The sequence below is a fragment of the Toxotes jaculatrix genome, chromosome 17, assembly GCF_017976425.1.
Source record: "Toxotes jaculatrix isolate fToxJac2 chromosome 17, fToxJac2.pri, whole genome shotgun sequence".
Taxonomy (NCBI): domain Eukaryota; kingdom Metazoa; phylum Chordata; class Actinopteri; family Toxotidae; genus Toxotes; species Toxotes jaculatrix.
In genome coordinates, this window is record NC_054410.1 from 19,620,520 (window position 1) to 19,647,618 (window position 27,099).

Below are 27,099 nucleotides of genomic sequence, written 5' to 3' on the forward strand. Positions count from 1 at the left end.
ATATAATACATCATTTTTGGCGTGTGTTGGATTGACTCAAACTAAACTACAGTGTGTGTCTTCTTGGTCAGTGAAAGAACATGTCAGCCAGTGTAACAGTTAGACAACATTGGAGCTCTATGGGCCAGATGAATAAGGCTTTAGCTACACAGACAGTATTTGGTACTAGGATCAATTCACTGGTCTTTTCATAGTATTTACTGACAATAAGAAAAATGTATAATCATTCCATCCTTATTCTTTAACATATTCAGCTACATTGATGCAAACATCATATAATTATCTAATATAGTCTTGTTGATTTGCAAAATTACCCGTGAAAACTTGAGATATTAAAGGGAAAGCTACTATGGCAGAAACATTGTGGCAAAATCTCTGACATTTGACAAATATTGTCTCACACTGTCATGTTGCACACCATAACCCCACTATATTACAGTAAAGGTAGAAATCTGATAGGAGCACATCTCAAAACCTGAGCAAATAAAACCAACATTATCTACAGTGATTACAGCTAGAGGTAAATAAGATTCTTTTTTTTTTTTTTTGTAATTTGGGTGAATTGACCCTTTAAAAGAAGCCAGTCCTCCACTCCTCTCTACTTGCTGTATCATGTAAAATACCACTCCAGTTAGCCAACTAACAATGACCAAGTTGGTACACCACAGTAAAGCACCTTCTCACTGTTTGCTTCACATGAAAATAAAAGTACTACTGCACGATTTCCCCCCTTTACATTCTCACCCAGATATTGTACAAAAAATGCCAATATACAGAACAGTACACCTAGGGAAGAAAACAATAATAATAATTTTAAAAAAAGAAAGAAATGATGACCACCCCACATCTTGAAATGCAGCAGAGACCAACAGGGTATTGAGAAAGGCATCAAAAATGTGTGGGGATGTCTTGGTTGATCACTAAGTAGTTTACTGCAATGTACAGCCTGGTATAAAAGAGAATGAAAGATAAATGATTGCTCTGATGAATCAATTCAAATAATACATAAACCAACAAAGGTTCTGTATTATACAATCTAATGAAATTGATTTCCAGAGAGTTTTCAGCTGGCCCTCAATAACTTATCTTTCTCCCCCTTTTTCTCCACTTAACATCCTCACCTAAGCAGCATAATGACCTTTATCAGGCTAATAAACGTCAATTTGGACTCATTCCGCTATTTAACCTGGCTAAATGAGTAACTGTCACATTCTCTTGTTTGTTTTGCCTAAAGAGAATTACATCCCGCTGTGGGTTTAAGTAAATGATTAAGTGGGCCTGATGGATTTCAAAGACCATTCACATCTGGCTACTGTAATATGTGCTGATAGCATCTGAAACCATACCCTGAGTGAACACTCTGTTTACATCAGTGGCCTTTTAACCTACAGGGACCACTGTCACCAGCACAAACCAATGGGGAGAGTATCAAAGCATTCACAACAACATTTTGTTGTAGCAGAATTTCAACCTGAGCTGAAAACATACTGAATTTGATTGGTTGGAAATTAAATATTTATTTGAAGCTTTTTGCAAACAACTAAGAAACGCAGATCCATCTTGTGCATTTAGATTTTGTTGTATTTCCATTCACTTTCATAAATTGATAACCTCATATGATACATAACTTGAGGTAGAAATACAAGACTTGCTTGTTGTGACTTGCTTGTTGTGTTTCGGATATCTAGAGAATAGGCCTCTTATTTCGAAACATGTCATGTGATCAGTTTGTGACTGATTGGAATTTGACTGAAAGTAAATGATGTGAAATGGCTGTATATGAAGGGGCACTGTAGCTTCTATGTGTGTGTGTGTTCGGTCCTCACTGACAACGACAACTTCATTACAGAGCTGTACCTCTGCCTGCTGATGAACCACCTCAAATAATAAATAGTAAAAATGATAGAAAAACTCAGATGAAAATAAAAATGACTTTGTTTTAATTTTCTATTTGCTCCTCTGGTCCTTCTCTCTACTGTTGCAGTAGTCCCATTTCATGCTGAGGATCCATGACATTGTGATGTGCAGTCAGTTCACCACAGTCGAGGCAAATCCTCTCAGCGTTCTTTTAATAAAGACGTAGCAAATCCACTTTAAACTTCTCGTCTTACTTTTTCTTCCTTTTTCTCGAATATTCCGTCACACGCCCTGTAGATTGGGAATGATTCCACATGGACCATATATCTGCACAATCCGAGATTCTGTGTTGTTTCAAATAGGAACAATTTTTCAAATACAGTTTGAGACTGTCAGAGAGTTGAGATCATGACCAGGAATCTATCGATTTGAGTGTCTTTTCGTACATAAGTCGTACATAATTACTTAGACAGTATTCATGCAATACCAAAAGCTGGATTCCCACAGGACCATTCCTCCCTCTGCACTCACGTTCCGATTTTAGTTCCCAATATAGATTCATTGTTTGGCCATGGACCTCACAGTTAGACCAGTGGCACTCAAACCGTGCTCTCCATCACCCACTCAGAGCTCTCAAAAGTGGGCTTCTCGTCGTCACTGTCATCATACTGCAGCAACATGCCGTTAACAGACAGACTGCGTTTAGTCCAGATGTTACTGATCCTGCGAGGGTAGCTGCTGCGACACTGTGTTGCCCCCACATGACCCATGTCAAATGAGTGGCTCCTCTTGGGCTTACCCTCCTGGGGCAACCCTAGGAGACGTCCCAGCATGGTGGTGGATTCGGCCCTTCCTAGCAGGGGTTCTTTATCAGACGGTGGAGCCACAGCCACCGTCATCATAGCATTGGAAGTGGTGGAGGGTCCAGAAGTCCCTTGGTTGTCCCTCGCTGCCCCTCGCAGCTCCAGTGAGGTGAAAGCCCCTAAAAGGTGGTCCAGGTTTGGTCGTGCTTTAGCGCCATGCCCATGCCTCCTGAATTTGCTGCTGGGCAGGGTGCTGCATTCACTGCCTTGCATGCTGTAGCGGTCGCCCGCCCCTCTTCCTGCTTGGCTGTCTAATGAGTTGGAGGAGGAGGAGGAGGAGGAGAGGCTACTCTGGAGGGATCCACACTTGAACTCTACCATTTCCTCACGCATAACAACCACTGTAGACTTGACCTGTGGGGGGGCACCATTGAACCTGTTCAACCCCCCATTGGTCTGCGAGTATGTGTTGCTCACAGAGGGTAATTTGTTAGTCTGGATACCACTGGTCACCTTATAGCGCACCATAAGGATGATGATGAACACCAGCAGCGTGGCCACGATGATGCCACCAATGACCAAGATCATGGTGCCCCCCAGGAATCCACTGTGAAGAGACTGGCACTGCGGGTAGTCCTCCCTGGTCACGAACTGGACACAGCCGACAATGTTGGTGGCAGTGAGGGTAGTGGCAGTGTCATCCCAGATGGCCAAGACACACAGGTCATACTGCATTCCTGGGACAAGATTTGTGACTATGAAGGCTCTATTAGTCATGGGAATCATCCTACAAGAAGACAAAGAGACAGAAGGAGACACCATTAACAATACTCTTGCTGTGGGAGTTCAAGACAAGGCTAGAAAAGTGTAGTTTTAAAAGTAACACTGGCTTAGTTTGTTGGGGCAGATCAAAGAAATAGCCTAAATGAAGCATGGTAAGTAGCTATTTATATGCACAGAGTAATTCAGAAAGATGACTTCCTTGGTCTCAGTATTATTCCATTTGATATGCATGAAGCAATAGTAATGAGATAAGTATTGAATGGCCACTTTTTGAATATTGTTTTGGCTAAATGTAATTTCGAGTAGATTTCATTTAACACTCATTAAGTTGTTTCAACTCTGTTATTGTGCCAGATGTTTAAATGTGACTGATTAACTAAGCCACACTGCTTTTGTCTGAAACTGAAAGTCAATGCTGCACTATGTTAAGTGTTCAAGATGTATTGCCAATCAATGAAATGCTGTAAAAACCAACATGGTTTATTTGTGTAAATGTGCAGTGATAAAAGCTTTTATCCATCAAATTCATCCATCTTGAACGTAGATCGCAGGGACGTCTAATTAATAAGTACTGGAGTTGTCACATTATTCTATCATAGCAATTTAAATACCCTTGACAGTATGTAAACCATGTATAGGACTTGTCAATGGAACAGAGTTAACATATTTCAATTTTATCCTTCAAAATATGCACTTATTCAATTACTGTAGTTTGTCTTGACATGTTGTGTCTTGCAGTGCTTGACTAGTCAAACATACTGCAATTACACTTTGAAACCTTACACAAGCTGATTTGTAAGTGCCATACTTTGAAGGAGTTAGATCAATGCTGTCACCGTTGCTGCAGTTGACGTGCTGTAAGCTCTCTCTTTTGTGTAGTTAACTCTGTAGACCACTTTTTTTTTCACAACAGAGTGGAACATCATTGAAATGTCAAACTAAAGTGGGCCATTTGGAGACACTGCAAGGACAGCCCAGTATCTTTAGGAATCACACCCATATCGGACAAATTCGAACATTCGCGTTATTGTCCACTGCTTCGATGCAGTAAAAGTGTGCACGTTTGTGCATGTGGTCAGGCATAAAGTTAGGGTGCAGAAGGCAGGATGGTGGGAGGGTGAGTAGCAGGACTACAGCAGCCCAGAGTTTGTCATGTCAGAGATTTACTGCTTTTTCATCAACTGTAATCATGTTTCCCTAACCTTAATTTGAATTTATATTTCTGTGTTAAAAGCTTTCGCCTTCCCACTTCAGCTACATGTGTTGCCTCCAAGGTTACGCCACAGCCACAACACATAATTGACATGTACTGCCTCATAAAAGTAACTACACTTCAGGCTTATGGTGGCTACCGAGATGCCACATGGGGACCTCAAGAGCTGTGATTGGTCAGCTGGTAATGTCCTGTTCAATAAGCACACATGGCGAAATAGGGTTATAAGTGGATTAACTCCATTTTCATCATACCTGTGTGGCCAGTCATCACTCTGAAAATCTAAGAATGTAAGCATACTTAAAGTAGAGACAGAATTAAAATTATATAATACATATAACATAATTATATAGTTAGAGCATGATATGGCACGGTGTCTAGTGTTGCAGTGGAGATACCTCCTACTAAAAATGAGATGTTCAACTAAAAATCAAAGCCTATGCCATATCTACAAAGGGAGGCCCATTTTCTTCAACTGTAGCTCCAGCTTTAACTACGTAACCAGATTTTTAATTACCAAAGGCAAACCATATTCTAACCTTAACCAAGTGTTTCAGTTGCCTAACCTGAAACATACCTTAGCCATAGTTCATTTGCCACAACCACAACAAACTTTCCCTGAATGTAACAATGCGCAAATATTGTTGAAAGCATTTGTTTTCATTTTTGACGTGAAATAGGGCTGTGAATGCATCACTTATCCAGTTATCCTTTGGTTGGACAAGCTTTTTTTTTTCCTCACTAAAGAGTAACCCACTAAATACTACACATCAGTGCTTCCCAGCCAGGAGTTGAAACAGAAAGCTAAATGTAATACACAAATAAAGGGTGAGATGAAATGTTCAGCTTCTGCCACTCCAAGTTGTAAAAGCAAGGCTGCAACTGTCACCAAACCTACTGAAAAAAAGAGAAACAGGCTAAGTATCAGTGGCTCCAGGATTACTATGTCTTGTTTGAAAAGTAATTGTAACAATATCCACTTTCATATAATCAATAGTGGTAAAATAGAGAAAAAACACATGTACAGTAAAATGGTACTTGAACTTGTGATGTGATAGGCCTGTCAGGGTACCTCTTACAAAGAAGATTGAGAATCACTGCTACTTAAGCTATAAACCACGGAGTATCAATCAATGTATACCATATGGAGAGAAAATGGCCCTTGAAGAGTAATTATCATAACCATATTGGTAGTTATCTATAAATAGATTTCTCAGTCATCCATCTATTGTTGGCTGGCTGTTCTCCTACAGTACATGCATCCAAAGCTTTGATCCATCTGAAGCTCCTCCACCACAGAGCCCAGACACCAGCGGGGCTGCAGTCGATTATTCATCCTTAATTGCCTTTTTCCATAACCAAGAAGAAGCTGCGTTGCCTCACGTGTTCGAGAGAACTCATGCAATCTCTCTCCTCCCCCACATGGCTCTGATTGATTTTTAATCATGCCATTTCTTGAGCGCGGGCAGTGCCCTGGGAAACTGTGTCGGCCAACTAAACCACAGTAGGTGTGCATGTGCAGGCAATGAAGTCATATCAATATTAATTCAAAAACAGTAGTAGGCCTCCCTGTGCACATTATCTTTTCCCTCCAGCTCCTAATTTGTCATCTGACATGCAAATAGACTGCACAGGCATTATTTTATAAGCGTGCATAAATCTATTGCTTTAGGTCATTTAAACTATGTTCCACGTACGTTGATTCTGAAGCAGAAACCATTTTAAAGCATCAAATCACATGATAAGCACAATTTTAGAGTTGGCACTCAGGAAAGTGAGGCTACACTGGGAAATCACCATCATCAATCGCTATTAAGGATTAAAAGGCTACTAACCAAATGAGAAAACAGCAAAATAATAGGAGTATAAAGTACGTCTCAAACTAGCATTCAAAACAACTACATATATAAGTTGAGTTCTATTTTTGAGCAATGAGTTTTTACAAAATCAGGACTGTCATTAAGAATGTTCACTTTACCAGGAAATTATTTAGATGCTGCAAATCAGTAAACGCAGAAAAAAAAATGTTGTTTACAAAGTACACATCAGTGTTTTCTTTGCACTTGTGTATACAATAGAGAAAACTCATAAAGCATTTACTAGAAACATGGATGACGCATCCAATGTTTCTGTCACTGGGAAGAGAAAAATAAGGTATTGAAAATTCATATTGTTCTCTTTTCCCTGACATGACAAACTGGCACTGGGTGTGCAAGCACGGAAATCAGATAAACACCTTATTATTGAATTCACAGAGATGGTGAGTTGGATTCACAGTGTTTGAACAAAGTAATATCTTTATTCATTACTCTGTACACTTCTAATCTCATAGTCCCAGCTAATAACCAGCTATTTTGCCTTCCCATACTCTGCCAATTATCTTTCATTAAATGGCTCTTGCTGGAATGCACAGTACAGGTACATCGTGCAGGTTTATTACACAGAATAAATCATTGGACAGGTTGCTGCTAATTCATGATGAGGTGCTGATATACCGTTAATTGTCGGGGTTGGAGGAAGCTGCTATCCACGACTGGCCACTGGGGCCTAAAGGAATACTTCATTCAAAAAGAGCAGAATATGATATATGCAAATACTCTATATATATATATATATATATATATATATATATATAGTTAGATAAAATGTGTTGCATAGATTCACAAACAGGACTGATTAAAAAAAAAAGTTGTTGTTTGTTCTTACTACACAGCCCAGGATATCTGGTTCTTTTTAATGTCCCCAGATTGATTTAATGTTAAATGGTGAGGCTGTTTTCTGTATTTCCAGCTCAATTATCTGGTCTTAATGTCAGTGCCTTCACTGTCTCGTTTGACATAGGAAATTGATTTCACACAGCCCAAAGATCTCCAGCTGCATTCTCCAAGCTTACATTTATGGACTTGAGCAGCTTAAGAAGGATACATTAAAATGAGGGCCTATAATCCTTTTTCTTCTTGGATTTCTAATTAATGGTTCAGGGTGAGGATTTCACTTTGGGTTTCTCAAAAATATGAAAGCAGCATCCCCACCAGTTGTCAATTTAAGGAAAAAGGGATTAGGAAAAATGGATGTTGATCTCCAAGTAACACTTCAAACAAATTGACTGTCGCAAGTGCTCACCCAGCAAACAATTAGCAGTTGACTCAAGAAGCTGAGCAGTGACTATTCTGAAGTTAAAGATTATACCTCAGGTTTAATTTATGACTTTGACCAGATAGGTCTCAGCTCCTTCTTGGATGTAAATGAGTTTCTTTAATTGTTCTTACCTGTAAATGAGGACTTCATCCTCAGAACAGTTGTACTGAAGCTGAAACATTTTGACCTTTGGAGTTGATTTGCTAACAGTCCATTTGACCAGAGCAGAGACAGCGGTCACCTCTGACACAGACACCACCTTCTCTGGCAGAGGTTTAGGCTCCCCTTTACTTATCTTGGTAGAGCTAGTTATGTCCGAAAGCCCAGACTTGGGCTGTGTGGTACGGTTTGTACCATTACTCAGATGGGGGAGTTGAATGATTGATAGTTCAATGGAGGCTGTAGATTCTCCAGCAGCATTAGCAGCTATGCAAGTAAAGGTACCATAATCCTTGGATGTGGTGATTGTAATGTCCAGGGTGCCATTTTCGTACACTGTTGCTCGGGAGGAGTTGCTGATCAAACGGTCATCAGGAGCAACCCAATGCACAGTTGGCATGGGATCGCCAACAGCTTTGCAGCGCAAGCTAGCTGTCTGGCCTTCCAACACAAGCAACTTGTGTGTATGTTGTGTGATCAAAGGGGGCTCACAAACAAACTCCTCCTCACGAACAGACCAAAAGTAGCGCCCCTTTAGACTGGCAGGAGAAGCACAGGTTTCCATGTCATCCTCACGCTCCAGCCTTCGAAGCCAAAGAACTTCACAGTTGCAGTGCAATGGGTTTCCACCAAAGCTTAGAGAAAGCGGAGGTGCATCGGGAGTGCTCATCACAACACTGCTCTGGGAGCGTGCAAAGATGGGGTCCGGAGGGAGCTTTTGCAGACGGTTGGAGGTGAGATCCAAACGGGCCAGTTTATCCAGATCTGTAAACGTCCCCTCAGCAATGAAGGAGATGAGGTTATGATCCAGACTCATCTGATGGAGATTGACCATCTTTCGGATGGCTTCCCAAGGCACACTGCGCAAGTTATTATATGACAAATCCAGATCTTCCAGTGTCAGTAACAAGTCATCAAAGGCTGCTTTGGAGATCCGACTAAGCTGATTGTTGTTGAGGATCAGGTGCTGCAGGTTGACCAGCCCTCTGAGGTCGTCAGGTCCTAGCTCAGTCAACCGGTTACTGTCCAGGTGCAGGGATCTCAGGGTTTCCAGGTCAATGAAAGAGAAAGGCTGGATGGTGCTGATGGTGTTGCGGGACAAGGTTAGATCCACCAGACCTGTCATGTTGGCAAAGTCCTGAGTGCTAATCTTGAGGATGAAGTTCCCGCCCAGCCGGAGCTCCACAGTTCGCCGGTCGATGTCCGGTGGGACGAAGAGCAGGCCTTTGGAAGGGCACAAAGTCCCTAGAGACTCTGAGAGGTTCTGGCAGACACAGTATTTTGGACATGCATGGACCATCGTAACTGCGGTTCCCAGAAGCAGGAGACTGATGACCACTTTGTCCATGTTAGTTCATAGAAAGGGGACCTGAAAAAACAAAAGACAACAAATGATCGATTTAAATTTAATATGATCAGGTAAGATTTAACCTCATTACAAATCTTCAGCTGCATGATGATTTCAGATCAAGTGCCTCGGTCAAAAAAACAAAAAAAAAACAAACAAAAAACCTGTGTGTAGAAGCTCCCATTAATACAGATCAGATAAAATTCCACTGTGGTCCTCAGACCACGCAGGTAAAAACTGCTCACTTGATGAGATGGTCTTATTACTATCCATGAGGATTTTTCACATTAATATTCACCATTAGAACATTCACATGCATTTATTTTGCAATGCAAAGAACAGGTGAGAAATCACATGAGGATTGTCTGAATGAAGCTCAGGATTAAACAGCGCTAAGAAGCTATTTTTAATGACGCACGTGCTTATAAGCTGTAATTACAGATATACCAACATGCATGCAATGGAAACTAGTTCAAGTCTATGGCACATGCATGTGTCTGCAGTAAGTAGTGGATCAGGATTAAAATGAGTTCTCATGGTCTCTGATTTTCTGTATGTATTTACTCTGTCATCCTGTTTCTGCATCTCTGTGTGTGTCTTCCTTTGTCTGATTTGTTTCCTTTCCCCATTATCTCCGCACCGTTTTGGCAAAAGATAATGCAATTTGTGTAAAAAAAAAAAATAATATATATATATATATATATAAATATATATATATAAATATATAAATATAAATATATATATATATATATATATATATATATATATATATATATATATATATATATATATATCCACAAGCCGCAGGTGTTAGACTCGTCAGACTTGGCTGACAGAATAAGCATGCCTCTGTGAACGTTTTAACAGCCCTCACACCTGGCTGACTCCTCTGAATGGATGGCCACACTTGGCTTCATCCAACGAGCTTTTAATTCCCCCAGACATTTGTATCATTAATTCCTAATACACTCAAAACCTAAAAATCAATTTCAATCATCTTTTTTTTTTCTTTTTACACCAGCAAGATTTATTAATGGAAATCTATGCCTTGTAGTCTGGGTGGTTCGCACTTGAACCATAGGGAGGGACGGTTATATGAATGTTAGCCAAATGTTTGTGCTATCATTCATTGTTATTCGTGTGTGAGATGCCGGTCACAGCACGAGGACTTCTTATCTCCTACTTCCCTGTAACACCCCTTCATGTGTAGACCCTGCTTTTCAATAACTCATAATTACAAGAGGCAATACGTATAAATAACCCCTCTCCTTTTCAATACCAGTTTGCAATTATATCATGAAGTGCCACTGCATCTGGACTGTGTGTTACACTGAGATAACTGGAATGAAACAGCAGGCAGAGGAAAAGGTAATTCATAGAGAATCTGCAATGATTATTTAAACTGTGGAAATTAATAAATAACAAAGGAACAATTGACATTTTCACAAAGATTATGTTCATAAAATGAGCCAAATGTACGATGGGACCACAGGCTGTGTGCAGAAATGCAGTTTAGTATGCTGCATGTCTGTAAAAGGTACGGAAATGCATTTAGTTTAAAGTAGAAGTTAAAAAAAAGAGCTCAAGGTCAAATGCAAAACTGAAATGAAAGCTAAAAAGAAGGAATGTGACAAATATGTAAGTATAAGTACATAAGTAAGTCTTACTGCAAGAGGCATTAGATTTAATTAGTTATTTGGCTGAACCCTTTAAAATTCCCAACTTTTAAGTAAGACTATGTAACTTGCTCATCTGTGGGAATTTAAAAATTGCCTATGTCATGCTAGAAAAACTCAGAGCAATAAAAAGCCCTCAGCATGTACATAGCATGCTGGTTTGAATCACTACACAGACTGATGTACAGAATAGCACAAGGAGTGCCCAAACCACTGATGAGACTCTGATTAATCAACAACTAAACTACAGTGTCACTGCAGAAAAATAAGAATTCAAATCTCTTTTTTCTATCCTTTGTGTCTCTGTCACGTTTCTGAGCAGCCTGTTATATTAAAATTGAATTAGCACTGCAGAAGACTGTCTGAAACCCTGAAAAAAATGTGTTTACTTTAGCCAAATAATAGCAGACTTGATCTGTACTGTTCTGACCCTCTCAGCACTATGGAGCAAATCCCCACAAGGCCTCATGGTGAGAGCTGTCAGTGATGACAGACAGTTTCTCTCATGGACTCATTTTAATTGACAGCATCTAGAAACACCGAATGAAAAGCCCCGCAAACCCAGAAGAAGCAACCTTTTTGAATTTTCTTTTGATCTCCTTTTCTCCTGAAAAGGGGAATATTGTGGGCAGGATAAGCATTTTCAAAAACTGGGGAGAATATACCAATTTGCAGAATTGCATACTCCTGGCTGGGTTCGGCTGAAAAGTTCAGCATAATGTCCAATCTTGCAGCAGATTCCCATTAAAGCCTAGTGTAATTTGTGGGGAGTATTGTGGTTACCAGGCAGAGAAAACTCGGCTGAGGAGAAGCTGAGGTGACCTTTGGAGGGACAGAAGAGGTTCAGTCACAAAGAGATGAGAACCGTGGATGATGTTCAAGGTTCACATCCATTTACTCATGGCCTTTACCAAGTCTGCAACACCATTTACCATTCAGTGTAAAGGACAAAGATGCACTCTATACACTTCCACAGTGCATTAGTGGAGATGACACACAGAACTGTGAAATTTATGTTTTGACTTATTTGAATAGTTGTGACCCTTTGGCTTCTCTAGTGATTATTGTGCCTGCTTTAATCTCCTCTGTGGAAAATACAGCAAAGGTTACTGAGCATTTTATGCATAACTACTGCTTACATAAGTTATTTATAAAATGCAGTGTGTTGAATTTCATAAGATTTAGCTTTGTGTATCACTTGTTGTGTTACCAGCGTGTGATAGGATGCCACACAAACGTGCAAAAAAATGATGGCTGGAGTCGCAAATAGCATTTGAGCGGTGCATTTGTGTTGCATCCCTCACTCTCCTCTCGAGTGCTTTGTTGGCCGGAGCATTATAAACCCTAAGCCCCTCCCAAGACCAACCAATTTACAATCAATGCATTAAATGAGATCTCTGGTCACCACATCCTGATAATCAGGTCCCACATTAAACCCACAACAAAACACAAATCATCATTTCAATAATTCACTCATACATGAATCTGCTTCATCATATCATCCATTATATTAATGGCAAACCAAAATCCCCCCTCCCACTCAGTGGAACCTGGTATGGCCCGCAATTAAGCAGCTGCACAGGTACCTCCTACGACTATATAAGGCAGCCTTCTTCAGCTGCTCTGGTTCAACCCCCAGGCACAGAGAAGGAGAGGACCAAGATGGCACTGGTAAAAGCATATGAGTGAATAAACCATCTTGAAATAACAGAGCTGGTGTGTAGTGTGTTTCTTATGTTTTATTGTGAGGGTTGGGTATATGGTGTATGAACATTTGTCCAATATGGTGCATGCACTCACCAGGAAAACAGTGGGGAATTATTTGTTATGAACCATGAATAGGTACAGGGCTGAGTGTCTGTCCTACCATGTGCTACCAGTGAGTAGTGACGCGGTCTTTGTCACATAGGAACTGACCATAGGCTAAACCCCTTCCCTATCGGCAAATGCCTAATAATAGCTCTGCAACTGCAACCAGACACAGCAGGCCTGACAAGCTTTGGATCTGTCCACATGCTGAAGCAGTGAGCATGGGGCTCCAGTCAGTCATTTTAAAGCAAGTCACGGCGCTGATTGGCTCACTAACAACAAATGAGAAAAATTCAGATGTAATTTCAACAGAGAATAATTGAAGGATGCCAGTTACTCTACATAAAATAAAATGTACTGCTGTTCCTTCAGTGAGTAAAGTAAAAGCACATCACTTTCTCAGCAGAACAGGGAGAGAAAATACCTCATTAGGTGTTTAGAACAGCAAATATCAAAGCTTTCAAGAACTGGCCATTTCTTTCAGTCACTTGTGATGGTACCACTAACAGTCAGTGGTGAAGGCATCAATCAAATGGCAATATAAAAAGCAGTGAACAGTCCTTTATTTATATTACATGTCCATGGATTATCAGTCATAAGTACGCTTCAACAAAATTGAAATTCAAGTTTTTTGTTCTTTTCCAACTGCAAATATTATTCAAAAAAGAATAATTATATTCTGATTCTTTGATTTAATGTTTTGATCGTGGGTTTTGTTGGAGATTAGAGGTCAAGCTGACATCTTTTCTTTGTAGGTTTTGTAGTCATTGTATGAGGCTACATAGAAGGTGTAATAAATTCCATATATACGTTTAAATGGAAACTTCAGCAACTGCAGCGGCAGCAAAAGACAGTCATGAGTAATAAAAGCTTGTCAAGTCTTAAAAAGCTTTGTGACATGGAATGATATCACACCATTACAAGGGTCGTAGAGTGACAGCAAAGCATTCACAGTGCCACTCAGCATTTTAATCAGTGTTTGAGTTCCTGACCTTAGGTTCACACATCAATCTCCACTGATTTTATCAATGTATAAAAATAACAAATCACACACAGGAGCCTGGAGAAACTCAAGATTACAGTGATCAATTTTTCTTTGTCCATTTCCTGAAAAGGAACATGTATTTATGGAACTGATTTCCTGTCAGTAGGAGCAGAGCAGACATATCTTATTGACTGTTGATGGACATTGATTGGTCAACTGCTCTGAGTCGACCTGTGAGAGACCTGTGTCAGATCGACTGCCCAGCAGAGCCTGTGTGGACTGACAAGTCTAAACCAGTGTGCATTATATCATTTGACAGTTGGGAGCTTCTGTGCCATGCCGGGTACTTCCACAGCAGAGTAGACCTACTGTGTCTGCTGTACGTCTGCCACTAAAACCGAGCACTCTATGTACCATGAACAAATTAGAAAGAGCACTAAAAACATTTAATAACAAGAGTTTTTAAATGTGGGGATCTTTTCTGAAATTATCTGTAGGCCATTTTAATTATATTTTCTATTTGTTATATTTTCTATTTGTTTTTGATCCTATCACTGTTTAAGAACTTATTTGTTCTGTGAATAAAAAAGAACATTACATAAAGACTGGTAGGATTTCTAATAGGCTATGTAGAGGAGCAGCATAACAAACAAATGAATATGTTAAACATATTCATTAATAATTAATATGGTGGCCCAGGGGTGTAAGGCACTGACAGTGACCTTACACCCCAAGTCTCAGGCCTGAGTCCAGCTGGACTCCAGCTTCATTCCCCATCTCTCTCTCCTTACTTCTTGTCCTCTGCCACTGTCCACTCGAATAAAGTCGAGAATAATACTATACTTGACTATGTTTCAACATTTCAAAATTCAAATAAACTTTAAATAATAAATAGAAAATCATGTATTTAACCAAGACCACAATCTTTCCCTGACCTTCACAAACTGCTATAACTGTCTAATCATAAATAGGGTTGTTTTTTTCTTTTTAAATTCTTATTAGTTAGCCAATAGGTCATGTTGGGAAAACAGATGAAATAAACACTTTGCTGCTACGTTCAGTTTCAAGATTTTTAAATGTTAATTTACAACATTTCCTAATTATGTTGTGTATATATATCTATATATATAGATATATATGAAATAAAAATGATCCCGGAGCCATTATGTTCCCTAGAAATCGTATTTGTTGTTGCAAACTAGCACTCTATAAATGTAATTTCTAGGAGACAGGATTTATCTGGGAAGCAAAGGCAGAAATAGTATGAGATTATCGTGCTGCAACAAACTGTGTGGCACAGGAGGCCAGAGACTGTGTCCCTGTTTCCTGACAACAGTCAGTGTTTATATCATATAACCATGATAACAGTGTTTCCCAAAGCTTAACTTGCGTAGCAGATCAGAAAACAGATCAGAAAACAGTCATACGGATCATTTTGGCAGGTGATGACAAACATCCTATTTTGTCGTTTAGGTCTGAGAACTTATTGGCATCAAGGGTGAATAAGAAAAAGAAACAGAGGAAGACAGGCAGGCATGGCAGAGAGATAGTGAGATAGTGTGGAAAAACAAGGTGTGTTACCCTGTTGTACAAGGGTAACCTTCACATGAACATGCCTGCACAGCTGTGTTGCCATCTGTTAGACAAACAGCGTACTACATGTAGTACTACATGTAGTGTGGGTCCTGATGGTCATTCTGATGGCTTCTTCCTCCCTTGGCACCAAGAAAGCAGCACCTTTTATTAATCAGTCACAGCCATTAATGTGAAAATGTCATGTCGTGTGGACTCCAGTGAATTGTTGGTGATATTTCAATGTCTAAAATGTCTCAAATTGAGGCTCCGGTAGTGACGGCAACCCCAGTCCTCCTCCCTGTGACCATCTTTTCTGAGCTTTTCCCTTTCAGTCTCAGTGATATCTGCCGTTGTCAGCTGTATTCGGTGACGTAATCCTCCAACACTCACAGAGCAGGGAGTTAAACACTATTGCTGTCTCCTAAACAACACAGAGTGAGCACCGAGCAGGAAGAGCTGGACTCACCGACGTTACGTCTCCGTCTTTCTTCTGCTACGCTTTGATAAAACGTGTCACAGGATGACAGCTCGGTAAACCTGAGTGTGTTGTGTGCAATGCACTGATGTCATGTTGCATCATGTGCGTGTGCTGACGCTCAAAGTGTGAACAACAGTTATCTCTCACCGCTATTCGGAGGAGCCAGAACGTATAAAGTTGCCTCGTGCAGCTTTAAAATGACAGACAGTTCTTTTTTCTTTCACCAACAGTCTGGCATCTTTGCATCTTTAGGAAATGACACGCTAAAGTGAATGTAAGTGGGAAATTGCTCGGGGGATTCATAAGCTGAATCTTTCCAACATGGAAAATCTTGACAAAAGATGGAGATTATCAGAGTGGAAAATGGAAGCAGCACATTGTGGCTGAAACCTGATGCTTCTCTGGATGATAACCAAAGTAATCTTTCTGTTCAATCAAATATACACACAAACACACACATTGCACACAATTGTCTGTGTCTGCTGGATCAGAAAAGACTACTTGAATGGCTCTACCCTTCTAGAACAGCGACACCCAGCTATTGAGGATTAAATCAACCAGCTGTGAGCTTGTCTCTCTACTACCTTTCCTGACAAGCTGCTCGGAAGCTATGAAATAGATGCAGACTTTTATCAGTTTAGAGGCTACAGGATAACTCAGCTGTTCACAGAGACTTGTACAAAGAGTTTGCAGTGGCATTTATAGTGAGAGAATTTGCTTAGATAAACTGGTGTTGTTATTTTTGAGGTTTCATCACTGCCAACTGTTTTCCGAGCATTATACACGAAAGTCAAGACTTTTATTCCACTTTCTTTCTTCTTACCCCTGTGCAACCAAAGTGCTGTGGTTCAGCGCCATGGTCAGTGCTTTTTTCTCACAAGAAAAGAGCTGCTGTGGAAGGACTTATTTTAGGCACTCAAGGCTGCAGAAGTAAATGACAGCTTATTTTTCCTCATATAGACAGAGTGAGGTGAAAATTCTGTTCCTGTTCTAAAATCTGTTTATACATTGTATGATTTTTGTTTCCAGACTGCACCTTCATAGCATTTTAACTTTGCAAAAGCTTTGATTCCTGCCTCTGATTGGCTTCTTCTCCGCTGCAGTAGCAGCTAATGAATGAATGAATGAATGAATGCCTTTTATTGTCATTGGACATCTTTTACATGTACAACGAGATGGAAAGCATCTCCTTCTCCAGTGCAACATGTATGAATATACAACATAGAATAGAATAAAAATAAAATAAGATTAAGTTAAGTAAGTTTAGTGCAAGTCAAAAGTCAAAAATTTAAAAGGAATGCTATACAACAATATGAAGAGAAAAAAGCAAAATACAGGGGGGGGTAAGGTGCACAGTTCAAGTATGGGTTATTGCACATTAATGAATATTGCACAGTATACGGATATTGCACGGTGAGTGGATAGAGGGAAGGAAGTCCGGGGGTTCAGGGGAATAGACTGTGGGGTTCAGTGCATGTGTGAGTTCAGTATGGTTATGGCTTTTGGGAAAAAACTGTCTCTGAGTCTGTTAGTCTTTGTTCTGATGTGCCTGTAGCGCCTTCCTGAGGGCAACAGGTCAAACAGAGCAAAGCCAGGGTGGGAGCTGTCCTTGGTGATGTTCTTTGCTCTGCTGAGGCAGCGGGAGGTGTAAATGTCCATCAGGGAGGGGAGGGGGCAGCCGATGATCTTCTGTGCCGCCTTAACTACCCTCTGAAGCCTCTCCCTGTCTGCCATGGTGCAGCTGCCGTACCATACTGTGATGCAGTACGTCAGCAGGCTCTCAATGGACGAGCGGTAGAAGGTCAGCAGCAGGATGGAGTCCAGGTTGTGCTTCCTGAGTACCCTCAGGAAGTGTAGCCGCTGCTGAGCCTTCTTAATGACCGCTGTGATGTTCTCTGTCCAGGAGATGTCAGCGGAGATGAGGATCCCAAGAAACCGAAAAGTGTGGACTCTCTCCACGCACTCGCCGTTGATGTAGAGGGGGGCTAAGTTGGTGCTGTGCCTCCTGAAGTCGACAATGATCTCCTTGGTTTTCTTGGTGTTCAGAGCCAAGACTGATGTGTTTGATATCACATGTATTTATAACCATTTGCAAGGTCACTGCAGCCACTGTGGACACTGAAAACATGTCTTTGGGAGAATTTGGGGGTTTAAGCCTCCTTGCTTGTCAACACACTAAACTCAGATAGTGAATATGGCAAAAGCTACTGCTAAACGTCAGCATGCTAGCAGTGTCATTGGAGACATGTAATGCAGATAATGCAGACATTGCAGCATTGTCTATAGCAACACTAGGTGACAATGTTCATCATCTTAATTTAACAAGTTAGCATTCTAACATTTGCTAATTACCACTAAAATGTAAACAATGAAAATGATTAAAACTTATTTATTATGGTATCTGGTTTCCAATCAGAGAAGAACATGAAGAATATCATTAATAAAACTATGAATTTACAGCACAGACAGAATTTACAACTGCATAGTCACCTCCCTGCCATATGCAGACATATGTTTTTATAGCCTAGTTTAGGCTGCTAGATATCCGGCTTTCATTAGCACTCAAGACATTATTATTCACTGTAGGTGGGTTGGAGGTTTCAGCTCTCCAACCTGCAGCAGTGCATTTTCTTTGTATTTCTCTGCCTGTTGTTACAGCCACTCTTTATTCAGATGCATCTGTGGTCTGTGTATGATGTAATATAACTGAAAGAGCTAATGTCCACGTTGTTTAGCTTTCAAAGAAAAACCAAACCGAGCCTTGAGTTTGCTGGTAAATACTCTTTGTCTTTGACAGTGTTATAGCTTCTGCAGGCCAGTTACCAGTCTTGATATGGCTGAGTGAGACTGTGAAAGGCACAGTTGCAATTTTGTCTGCACTTTTTAACAAGAGAACTTCATGAAACTCAGACCACAGTTATATTCTTTGTGGAATAAAGTTCTGTTGCTTTTCGGGAAAAAAAATGGAACTTTTGCTAAAAATTGGATTTGACCAGTAGTTTTTGTCCCGAGCTAAGTCAGGGGTTTTCACAGCAGTCAGTGAGTTGTGGGAAACAACTTGAGCCCCATTTTTTTTTTTTTTTAGCCTATATTTGTTTCAGTTTTAGCAAATTGCCACAATTAAAAATATGCTGAATTAGCTATCAGCTGTTCCTGTTTGTAATAAACCCATGGATGTACAGACAACTTTCACTGCATATCTTTGATACTGAAGAAAACTTAAAAATAGGATGATTCTCAGGCAGGTTCTCAGATTCTAAAGAGCGTTTTTAGTTCTCTGATTTCTAAGCAGATTTATGGACATTTATTTGTGATGGACATCAGAGATAATAATGATACCCTCCGAAAGTGTAAGATACACTGAATCTAAAAATATGTGTACCAGGTCTGTGTTCAATTTGGAATTTAACTCCAATAAGGAGTCTGATTTTTGATGCAGATAGCAGTGATCAGGCCTCCATGAGTTGTGTGTCACAGCCACTGCTACTGCTGTCCTTTTTTTTTTTTTTACAACACCGACATGCATCATTTGACATGGACGGCAGATATCTCCATATTTCAGAAGGCAAACACAGATCCTGTCTCAGTGTCAATTTAGAGCTACATTTATTTGTCTGCAGTGTCAACAGGCGTCTTTTCAAAATATCAGATCATTTGCATAGTATGAGGGGGGCATTATGTAAGAATTATGTATGAGCTAATAATTAACACTTTGTTTCATTGTTTATCTGTGATGTTTTCATTAATCAAATGACGCAGCTGCTCCTTTAACAAGTTGTCACGGAGGGAAAAGGTCACACATTAAGAGTGTACCCACTTCATCCTAGTTTACCTTTGTCTTGCGCTAATTACATACATGCCTCTGAAACATACATTGTCTCACAACGCTGATTAATCAAACCACACTTCACAACCTTGTTTGGTATTTGATAAAAGCCTGTCTCACATAACAATGTAGCCCAGACCAAATTAACCGATGCGACTTGAGGCCAGGAGTTAAGAAATTACCTTTTTAAAGAAAAATAAAGAAGTAAAAAATAAAAAGAGGTTAATAATTCATAAATAAATAAAGATACATGTATTGGCTAAATCTAAGGTTAATAGCAAAGTACGAAGAAGCTTCATCATGACGATATTACAGTGTGGACTGGCAGTCTGGGATGTCTGGGATTTGAGCTTAATTCATATTCAGCAGCAAATGTGCCAGTGGAGGTAAGCTGAATCATCTGAGCTGAGCAGGTTGCACTGAATTGTCAGGGATATTCTGCAGTAGAGACGTGCCAGAAGCATGATTAAGACAAGGATCCTACAGATGGAGAATCAGGCTTTGACAGGGTTTTATTTTCTTTTCAAGCACCATAATGATGCAGGGTGCTGAAACCATCTGGAGTTTGTCGCACGCTGATGGACCACTTGACGTTACTCTACCTCAGTAGTGTGATAATCTAGAACTGAATTTCAAATCATTGTTGGTCACAGATATTTCACTACAGTCACACTTAAGTTTTTCTGTGTTTTTATTTTAATTAATCAAATCATTTCGCTGAATGCAGTTGGACTTTCAGCAGGCGATAATGATTGTCCACTGATATCACATTACAGCGTGTGCATAGCTTTGCTGTTGCAACAAATTGGCTGTCAACACTTGTAACTGATAGCAGGGAGCAAACAAGCTAACAGAAGGAAAAAAAAAAGGTTTTAGTATCTTCCAACAAACTACTGTGTAACTGCTGCTGACACGGAGGAATGAAAACTACATGTACTCTCTTTTTAACCTAAATCCATTTTACAAGCATGTTTTTAGACAGTGTTACAGACGGTAGCTTCACCGCACTGTGAAAAAAGCATTTATTTTGATACTTGTAGAAACTTTGCCGCTTTCACTTTACAGCATTACAAATAATGGAATGGTGAACAACAAGGCTCCACTGACCTGGACGCCGGATCCTTACAGGGCCCCAGAAAACTCAGTAAGTTCAATATGGGTGAAATGTACTGAGAAAAGTGCTTTGTGCAAATGTGCTCTGTGGTTTTCATCTGCAACCTGTGTGTAATCAGACTCCTCCTGCACTGCGCCTGATACTGAACCTCCAAGATGCATTCTGCCAGTGAAGAAGAGCTCATAGGCGCACATCAAAGGTGGGATATGATCATTGACCGTGAAAAAGAAATCATAACGTGGTGATCTTGATCACAAAATAGCTACTTTGGATGCGGTTCAACTGCACCTTAGAAAAAACTATTACTCACAATATACTCGGAAAATTATAATTTGGTAACAGTAAGGAGATGAAGTATAAGACAAATCAAAGACACACAAAATATATGCAAGTTACAAACAGAACCACAACCAAAGGAAAGAGAGAGAGAGTTTCCTATCATAACTGTAATCTGCTGAGCACACAGTATCCACTAACTGTTCACTAACTGTAATCTAAATGCTGGCCCTCTAACATTGTCCATTGCCAGCCCTGTTTGTCTCATGCTTTATATGCTGCATGCCCTTCTCCTCCTCCTCTCCTCCATTCCCAGCTGTCCTACAAAGAATGATTTTTTAAAATAAATTTTTCCCAATGTTTGAACAGTGGTTTGAATTTTTGAAAATGAAACAATGGTACAAAACACAAGAGAGACTGAAAATGTCAAAGGCTCCACAGCAGCAATGATTTGCTGTCCACAAGTTGTGGCAGCCTTTAGGCTGCTACACCTCCCTGTGACCTCAGACAGTGCAGCTGGAACAGGGACTTTTTTTTTTTTTTACTGTAGCCTAGGAATGAAACTTCTCCTGGTTCCCTCCAGTTCCTCCAAAACACAATGTTTATCAGTGCCTAACCTGAGTTTCTGGGTTGTTAGAATGTTCCTGTGGTAGGCAAGGGTTCTTTAAAGACAGATAAATCAGAAATAACCTTTGTTGAGGAAATCAAGTGATGACTACATCACTAAATTGTTCTTTTTCCATAACCGCTCAGCAAGGGTAGCTGTTGAGGCTCTGATATGTAACCAGCATACAGTATAAGATGAGCGGAAAATGGAGGGATGACTCAGCTTGCTGTACAGCTTCAGAGAGCTCCCACACAAATTGAGTTTAAAGATGACCACATATAGTTCCAGCGGTGGATATGCTCCTGTATCCATCAGATAGTACTTCACACACCTCCTGAGGCAAGTCATAGGTTTGGCGCTATATCAGACATAAATGGGCAATTGACAAGTCATTGCCTACGCCTCATTCCTGCTCCCTTTATCCAGCCAAAACATCTCACTTGTGTCTCTTATTCATTTAATATTTTGTTGGCTCCTGACTGCTGAACTTTACGGCCAGAGCCTCAGAGCCTGAGATGGAGCAAAGGGTGAGATGTGAAAGGCCATGATTGTGTGTGTCTGTGTGTGTTTCCTCCATATGTGCCTTCCTTCATGTGTTTGATCTCACGCTTTAACCGGAGAATCAAGTTTCCGAGCCCTGAGGATGAGAAATGGATAAAGATCCTGGAAGTTTATTTGTGAGGTGATGATGCATTTTATGGTGATCAGACTGAGAATGAATTGGAAATTAATGATGGAGGAAACAGTCTGTTCTACAACTTTCAGGTTAAGGTCAGTGGTGGCCTGTGCGGGGGTCACTACTGGAAAAATACAATACTTTACAAAGTCCATGAAAACTGAGTTTTATGATGAGTTTTTTGTTCTATCTTAAGCTATTATACAGCTTGATTTTGGAGTCTGCTAACTCCTGAGAGTTGAAATTCATGAGGAGCACAGAAAGATATATTAAAGTCACGTACTCTAAATTATATGTATGACTTTAGTGACTCGGTTATGCACTCTGCCAAAAATACTTACATTTCAGGCAGGACTGAGAGCATATTTATCTGTCAGCAGATGTGACTACAAATATGTTAAAGGGCTGTTCAGAAACTTTCAGTTTTTTACTTGGTGATTAAAACTCAGTAGTTTATTTATTCATTTTTTTATTTGCCTTTATTTTGATACTGAAAAGTAGAAGAATGACTCTATGTGGCAAGTAAGAGCCTATAGACAAACTCCCCTGTTAATGCTGCTTTTACCTTTAATATGGAAAGATATGGTGTTACTAGTATATACACTGAAAACCATATGAGTGATAAGTGAATACGTAAACAAATGATTTCATTCTTTGTACATGTGCAGCACAAAAAGTTCATTCTCAGCACAGAGTGATTAGTACAAAAACCACCAACCACAGACTCCACTGGTGACGAGCTTTGAAAATGCTATAGGGTTTAATGAATCGGGCAGATGATTGTAACAATTAGGTGTGTCTGGCTCTTTCCCCAGAGTCACATTTGGAATTAATTGCAGAATGACAAATAATGTTAGTCCTTATATCCCAGCCCCAAAGCCCCAGGTCAGACACAGAATTAAGAAAGTGAAAAAGTGTAACCTGGGACATATTTCCATTAAGAGGGGGCATGTACGCTGTTCAACAAAGTAGGCCTAGGAGTGAAATTAATATAGTAGTATTTATCCTCTGAGGTAAGCAATTAATTCCAAAAACTTCCTGGAAAGAGATTTTTACTGTGATAACCTGCAGCCTGTGGCTCAGATTATCTATTCACAATCAGTAAGGAAAGTCCAGGCTTTGCCCGGAGCGTGTTCCAATGAGACTTGCCAGAGGCCGAAGCAGTATCAGGAAGATCTAGACTCTCCAAGGGCACCATCAGAGTCTGTGTCTTTGTCAGAGTAAAGTTTAGCCATTTATTTTCTTAACCTCTGAGACTGTGATAAATAGGCCAGCTGCAGTAATCAATGTTGTTTAAATTAACAATGGATGAAATGACTGAGTGTAAAGTGGAAGCTATGATAAATTGACTGCATGCCACTTGCCCAGCATGAGCTTGCTGCTAACTTTTAGCAGCTACCTAGTAAACATAGCGGAGCATTTAACAGCTAAAGAGACAGATATTTCCATTAGCAGTTGGTGGAGACCAAAAAAGAGCTAAAGCAAGAGTATTTGACTTAACCCAAAAATATGAAATAACTGCCAATGCAGCTTTGTGTCTGCTAGATGTGTAAATATGTTGCTATCATCTTCACAATTAAAACTTTATGTTGTGATAATATTGTAAATGTTCCAATTCTGCCCCCATTAAGGAGCAAAAAACTTTCCTGGTAACAGTAAAGCTTAGACCTGTAGTTTTTCTTTTAATCATAAAGCTGCACTAATTAATATCTTTATTTTTAACAATGGGCCAGATGACTATGTGTAATCATAGTGATCAACCCTCAGAGAACTATCAACTGTGCAGTTCCCCTCAGCTCTGCCAAACTTTAGTCTCTTTTATCTCAGTGTTTTGGTTTTCCAGTCCATAAACACGGCTTTAATCAACCTCATTTCCAGCCACCTCACACAGCTGGACCAGCACCAATCACTCATTCACACCTAATGTTATCTTGTAAGTACATGGCAAAATAGTGGAGCATTTAGCAGCTAAAGAGGTTGTTATATCAGATCTCAGGAGTTAGTGGAGATTAAAACAGAGGTAAATGAAGAGAGAATATTAGACACGTCTCCAGATAAATGTAAATGTTGCTCTGTGTCTGCTGCATATGCTTACATGTGCTAAATGTTTGTTAGCTTGTTGTTAGCTTGATTATGTTAATATGTCATAAATTTTATCTTCAGTTTGTTCTGCTTCCATCAAGTGGACAGAAAATAATTTGATGCAGATTTAATATTTGGTGCAGCATATGAGAAAATCATTATATATAAACATTTCTTACCAGAGGGCACATGTGGTCACTGCATTAACTTTGTGTTCTGAGTCTATTGTACAATACTTTTTACAAGGTCCTTCAGACACAAGAAAAAAACCTTGCCCAGTGGTCTCCCTGGACGACCAAAAAAAAAAAAAAAAAGAAAAAGAAAAAAAAAATTAAAACATCTCAGAAGGAATAGCACCAGCTCACTCGCTCTCTTATCAGAGGCAGCCAGATGCCAGCCCACAACACCATCCCACACACAGCCTGAAGGTTCACTGCAACACAGAGCCATTGCATCGGGGAGGAAGAGTGAGGGAGAGAGTGAGATACAGTAAAGAGGGAGGAAGAGGGAAAAAGAGACATATAGCCTGAGAACATTCGGAAGGAAAAGTGGATCACCATGCGGAGGAGGGTCAATTGGAGCAGAGGGAGGCCCGAAAAAAGTGGACTGGTAGTGTCAAAGACCAGTCAACCCCCCCCCCACCCCCGTGCCTGAGAGGCTAAAGAGCAAAGAAAGGAGAAACAACTTAAGATGGGGTCTGACAGTGTGTTATCTGTTACAGTGAAAAAAGGTGGAAAAATGTATTTATGATGGTTCCCATGGCAGCTTCGTAGCAACAGTAAAGATGATGCAAATCGCTTTTGAGTAACAATCTCCATCCATCACCCTTGTTACAGCTCCAACGTCGAGCACAGGCCCGGAGGCAAAGCCACTCATGCACACATTGTATGTAAAAGCCTACAGGCTGTCTTTCACTGTGGGTAGAAGCTTTCTAAATTTTACATGTGGAAAGCAGAAAACCTTTTACCAGAGTGAGATACACTGTCTGATCAAGCCATCTGTGATTAGATTTTGACAATTTTGTTTCACTTTCTCATGTGCTCTGCGTAAAGACAACTATCTGTGATGACATTCAGATGTACGCACGCTTGACAGATGCACCAGCGTGCACACTCATACATACATGATGGCTGGCAGCTGCTCACTGCTTTAACTTCTTTTTCAGGCTGCCAGTGAAAGCTGATTACCAGCACCAGTTGTCCTCCAAACAAACAGCAGAGAGCTATGTATGTATGTGAGCACAACATTTGAGTTTGAGAGAAAGAGAAGGAGACAGGGACATACAAGAAGCCATCATGAAAAACACTGAGCCTCAAATCAAAATATAATTCTAGAGTAGAAAATCAAAGGAAAAGGACAGAGCTTAATGTGGGTGTTCTGAGGGGTCGAAAGGACAAGAAGGATGGCAAGAAACTGAACTGTCAGAAAATTCGAAGAGGTTAAAGTGATTTCCTCAAATAGCTTTTTTGTAAGACCGACACCCTAAACCCAAACGTACTCAGTTTACAAAGATACATGATGGAGACGTCAGCAGACAAGCTGGAACAGGTACATTCTGCATTTTAGCTTGATAAATTACTGAAAATGATTAATAATTGATGATTCATTTTCTGTCAGTTGACTAATCTATTAATCAACACACCCCATGAAATAACATTAAACCTAAAGGCTTGTTCAGAATGAACTGAAAGCAGATTGTAAGCAAGTTCAGTCAGCTAACGCACTTGGAATAGATTATTATGTGAACGTAGAGGATGTATCATTGATGTTTTGAGTCTAGACTCTGACACAACACTCCCCACAACATGGAGCGGGGAGTGACGATAATAGCAGGAGCGGCAAGGGACAGCGTGGCTTTCAGGTGAGCCGTGTGGCTGCAGACGTAGCAGCAAACAAGTGAGCAAAGTACTGGCTGTGTTAGTGCACTGCCACAATGTAAAAAGCTGCACTGGATACAGTGAGGTGAGAAGAGAATGAGTGTAACAGTGGATTTGAGTTAACTGTCTGAACTTATTTGCAGGTTTTGCTTCATTAACCCCACGTTAGCTATAAGTGAAACCTTAATATGTGCAAAGAGAGTTTTGGAGATCTACACACAAAGTCCTGTCTACACACAAAGTCAGCAGAAGTGAGCAGATACAGAGTTTTGCAACCTGGCAACCTTACAGTGATGACAAAGCTCCAGGAATTGGACAGAGCCAGGCTATAGCTAACCCCTCAAAACCGCTTGATGCTAATCCAAAAATGAGGACACTGTGTTTCTGAGGCCTGTGCTTCTAAATAATTAGTATTTTAAACTGGTTGGAGGTCCAGTTAATTTGGCTGAGCTTCCTTAGCAATACAAGTGAGGACAGTCTAGATGGTCACAGTCAACGAGGGTTAACACAGCCATCTGTAATTCACACTTTACCCAGCATTAACAGCAGTAAACCCCACCCATCTGTCACTCCAAGAAGCATAAAACAAATGCAGAGAGCTGTTGGCAAATATAAATTTAACCCAGGCCTGTCCACAGACAGAGAGAAAGCTAACAGAGGAGGTGTCAGATATGATATTGAGCGATCAGTCTCCATTCTCACGTGCGAATGCTCATGAGCGCAGTATGTGTGTGTTTATGCAGAAGACTGTCCATATGGAGGACTGTTATATAATTCATACCGCAGGTGTTAAAGAGCTTATGCTTTCTGAATGAGA

General features: G+C 40.2%; 1 protein-coding gene across 1 annotated transcript; it reads right to left on the reverse strand.

Annotated features, from left to right (window-relative positions):
• Positions 1-2,456: 2,456 nt before the first annotated feature.
• On the reverse strand, positions 2,457-9,301 carry LOC121197320 (leucine-rich repeat and fibronectin type-III domain-containing protein 2). Its single transcript, XM_041060885.1, has 2 exons — positions 7,926-9,301; positions 2,457-3,447 (listed from the first exon to the last, which is right to left on the reverse strand). Exons 1-2 carry the CDS (start codon positions 9,299-9,301, stop codon positions 2,457-2,459), a joined length of 2,367 nt encoding a protein of 788 aa, XP_040916819.1.
• Positions 9,302-27,099: the final 17,798 nt, after the last annotated feature.

Coding starts and splice junctions, on each gene's coding strand:
- LOC121197320 (XM_041060885.1), bottom strand. CDS start 9,301: ATGGACAAAGTGGTCATCAGTCTCCTGCTTCTGGGAACCGCAGTTACG. Junction 3,448..7,925: donor GATGAAGTCCTCATTTACAG/GTAAGAACAATT, acceptor GTCTTCTTGTAG/GATGATTCCCATGACTAATA.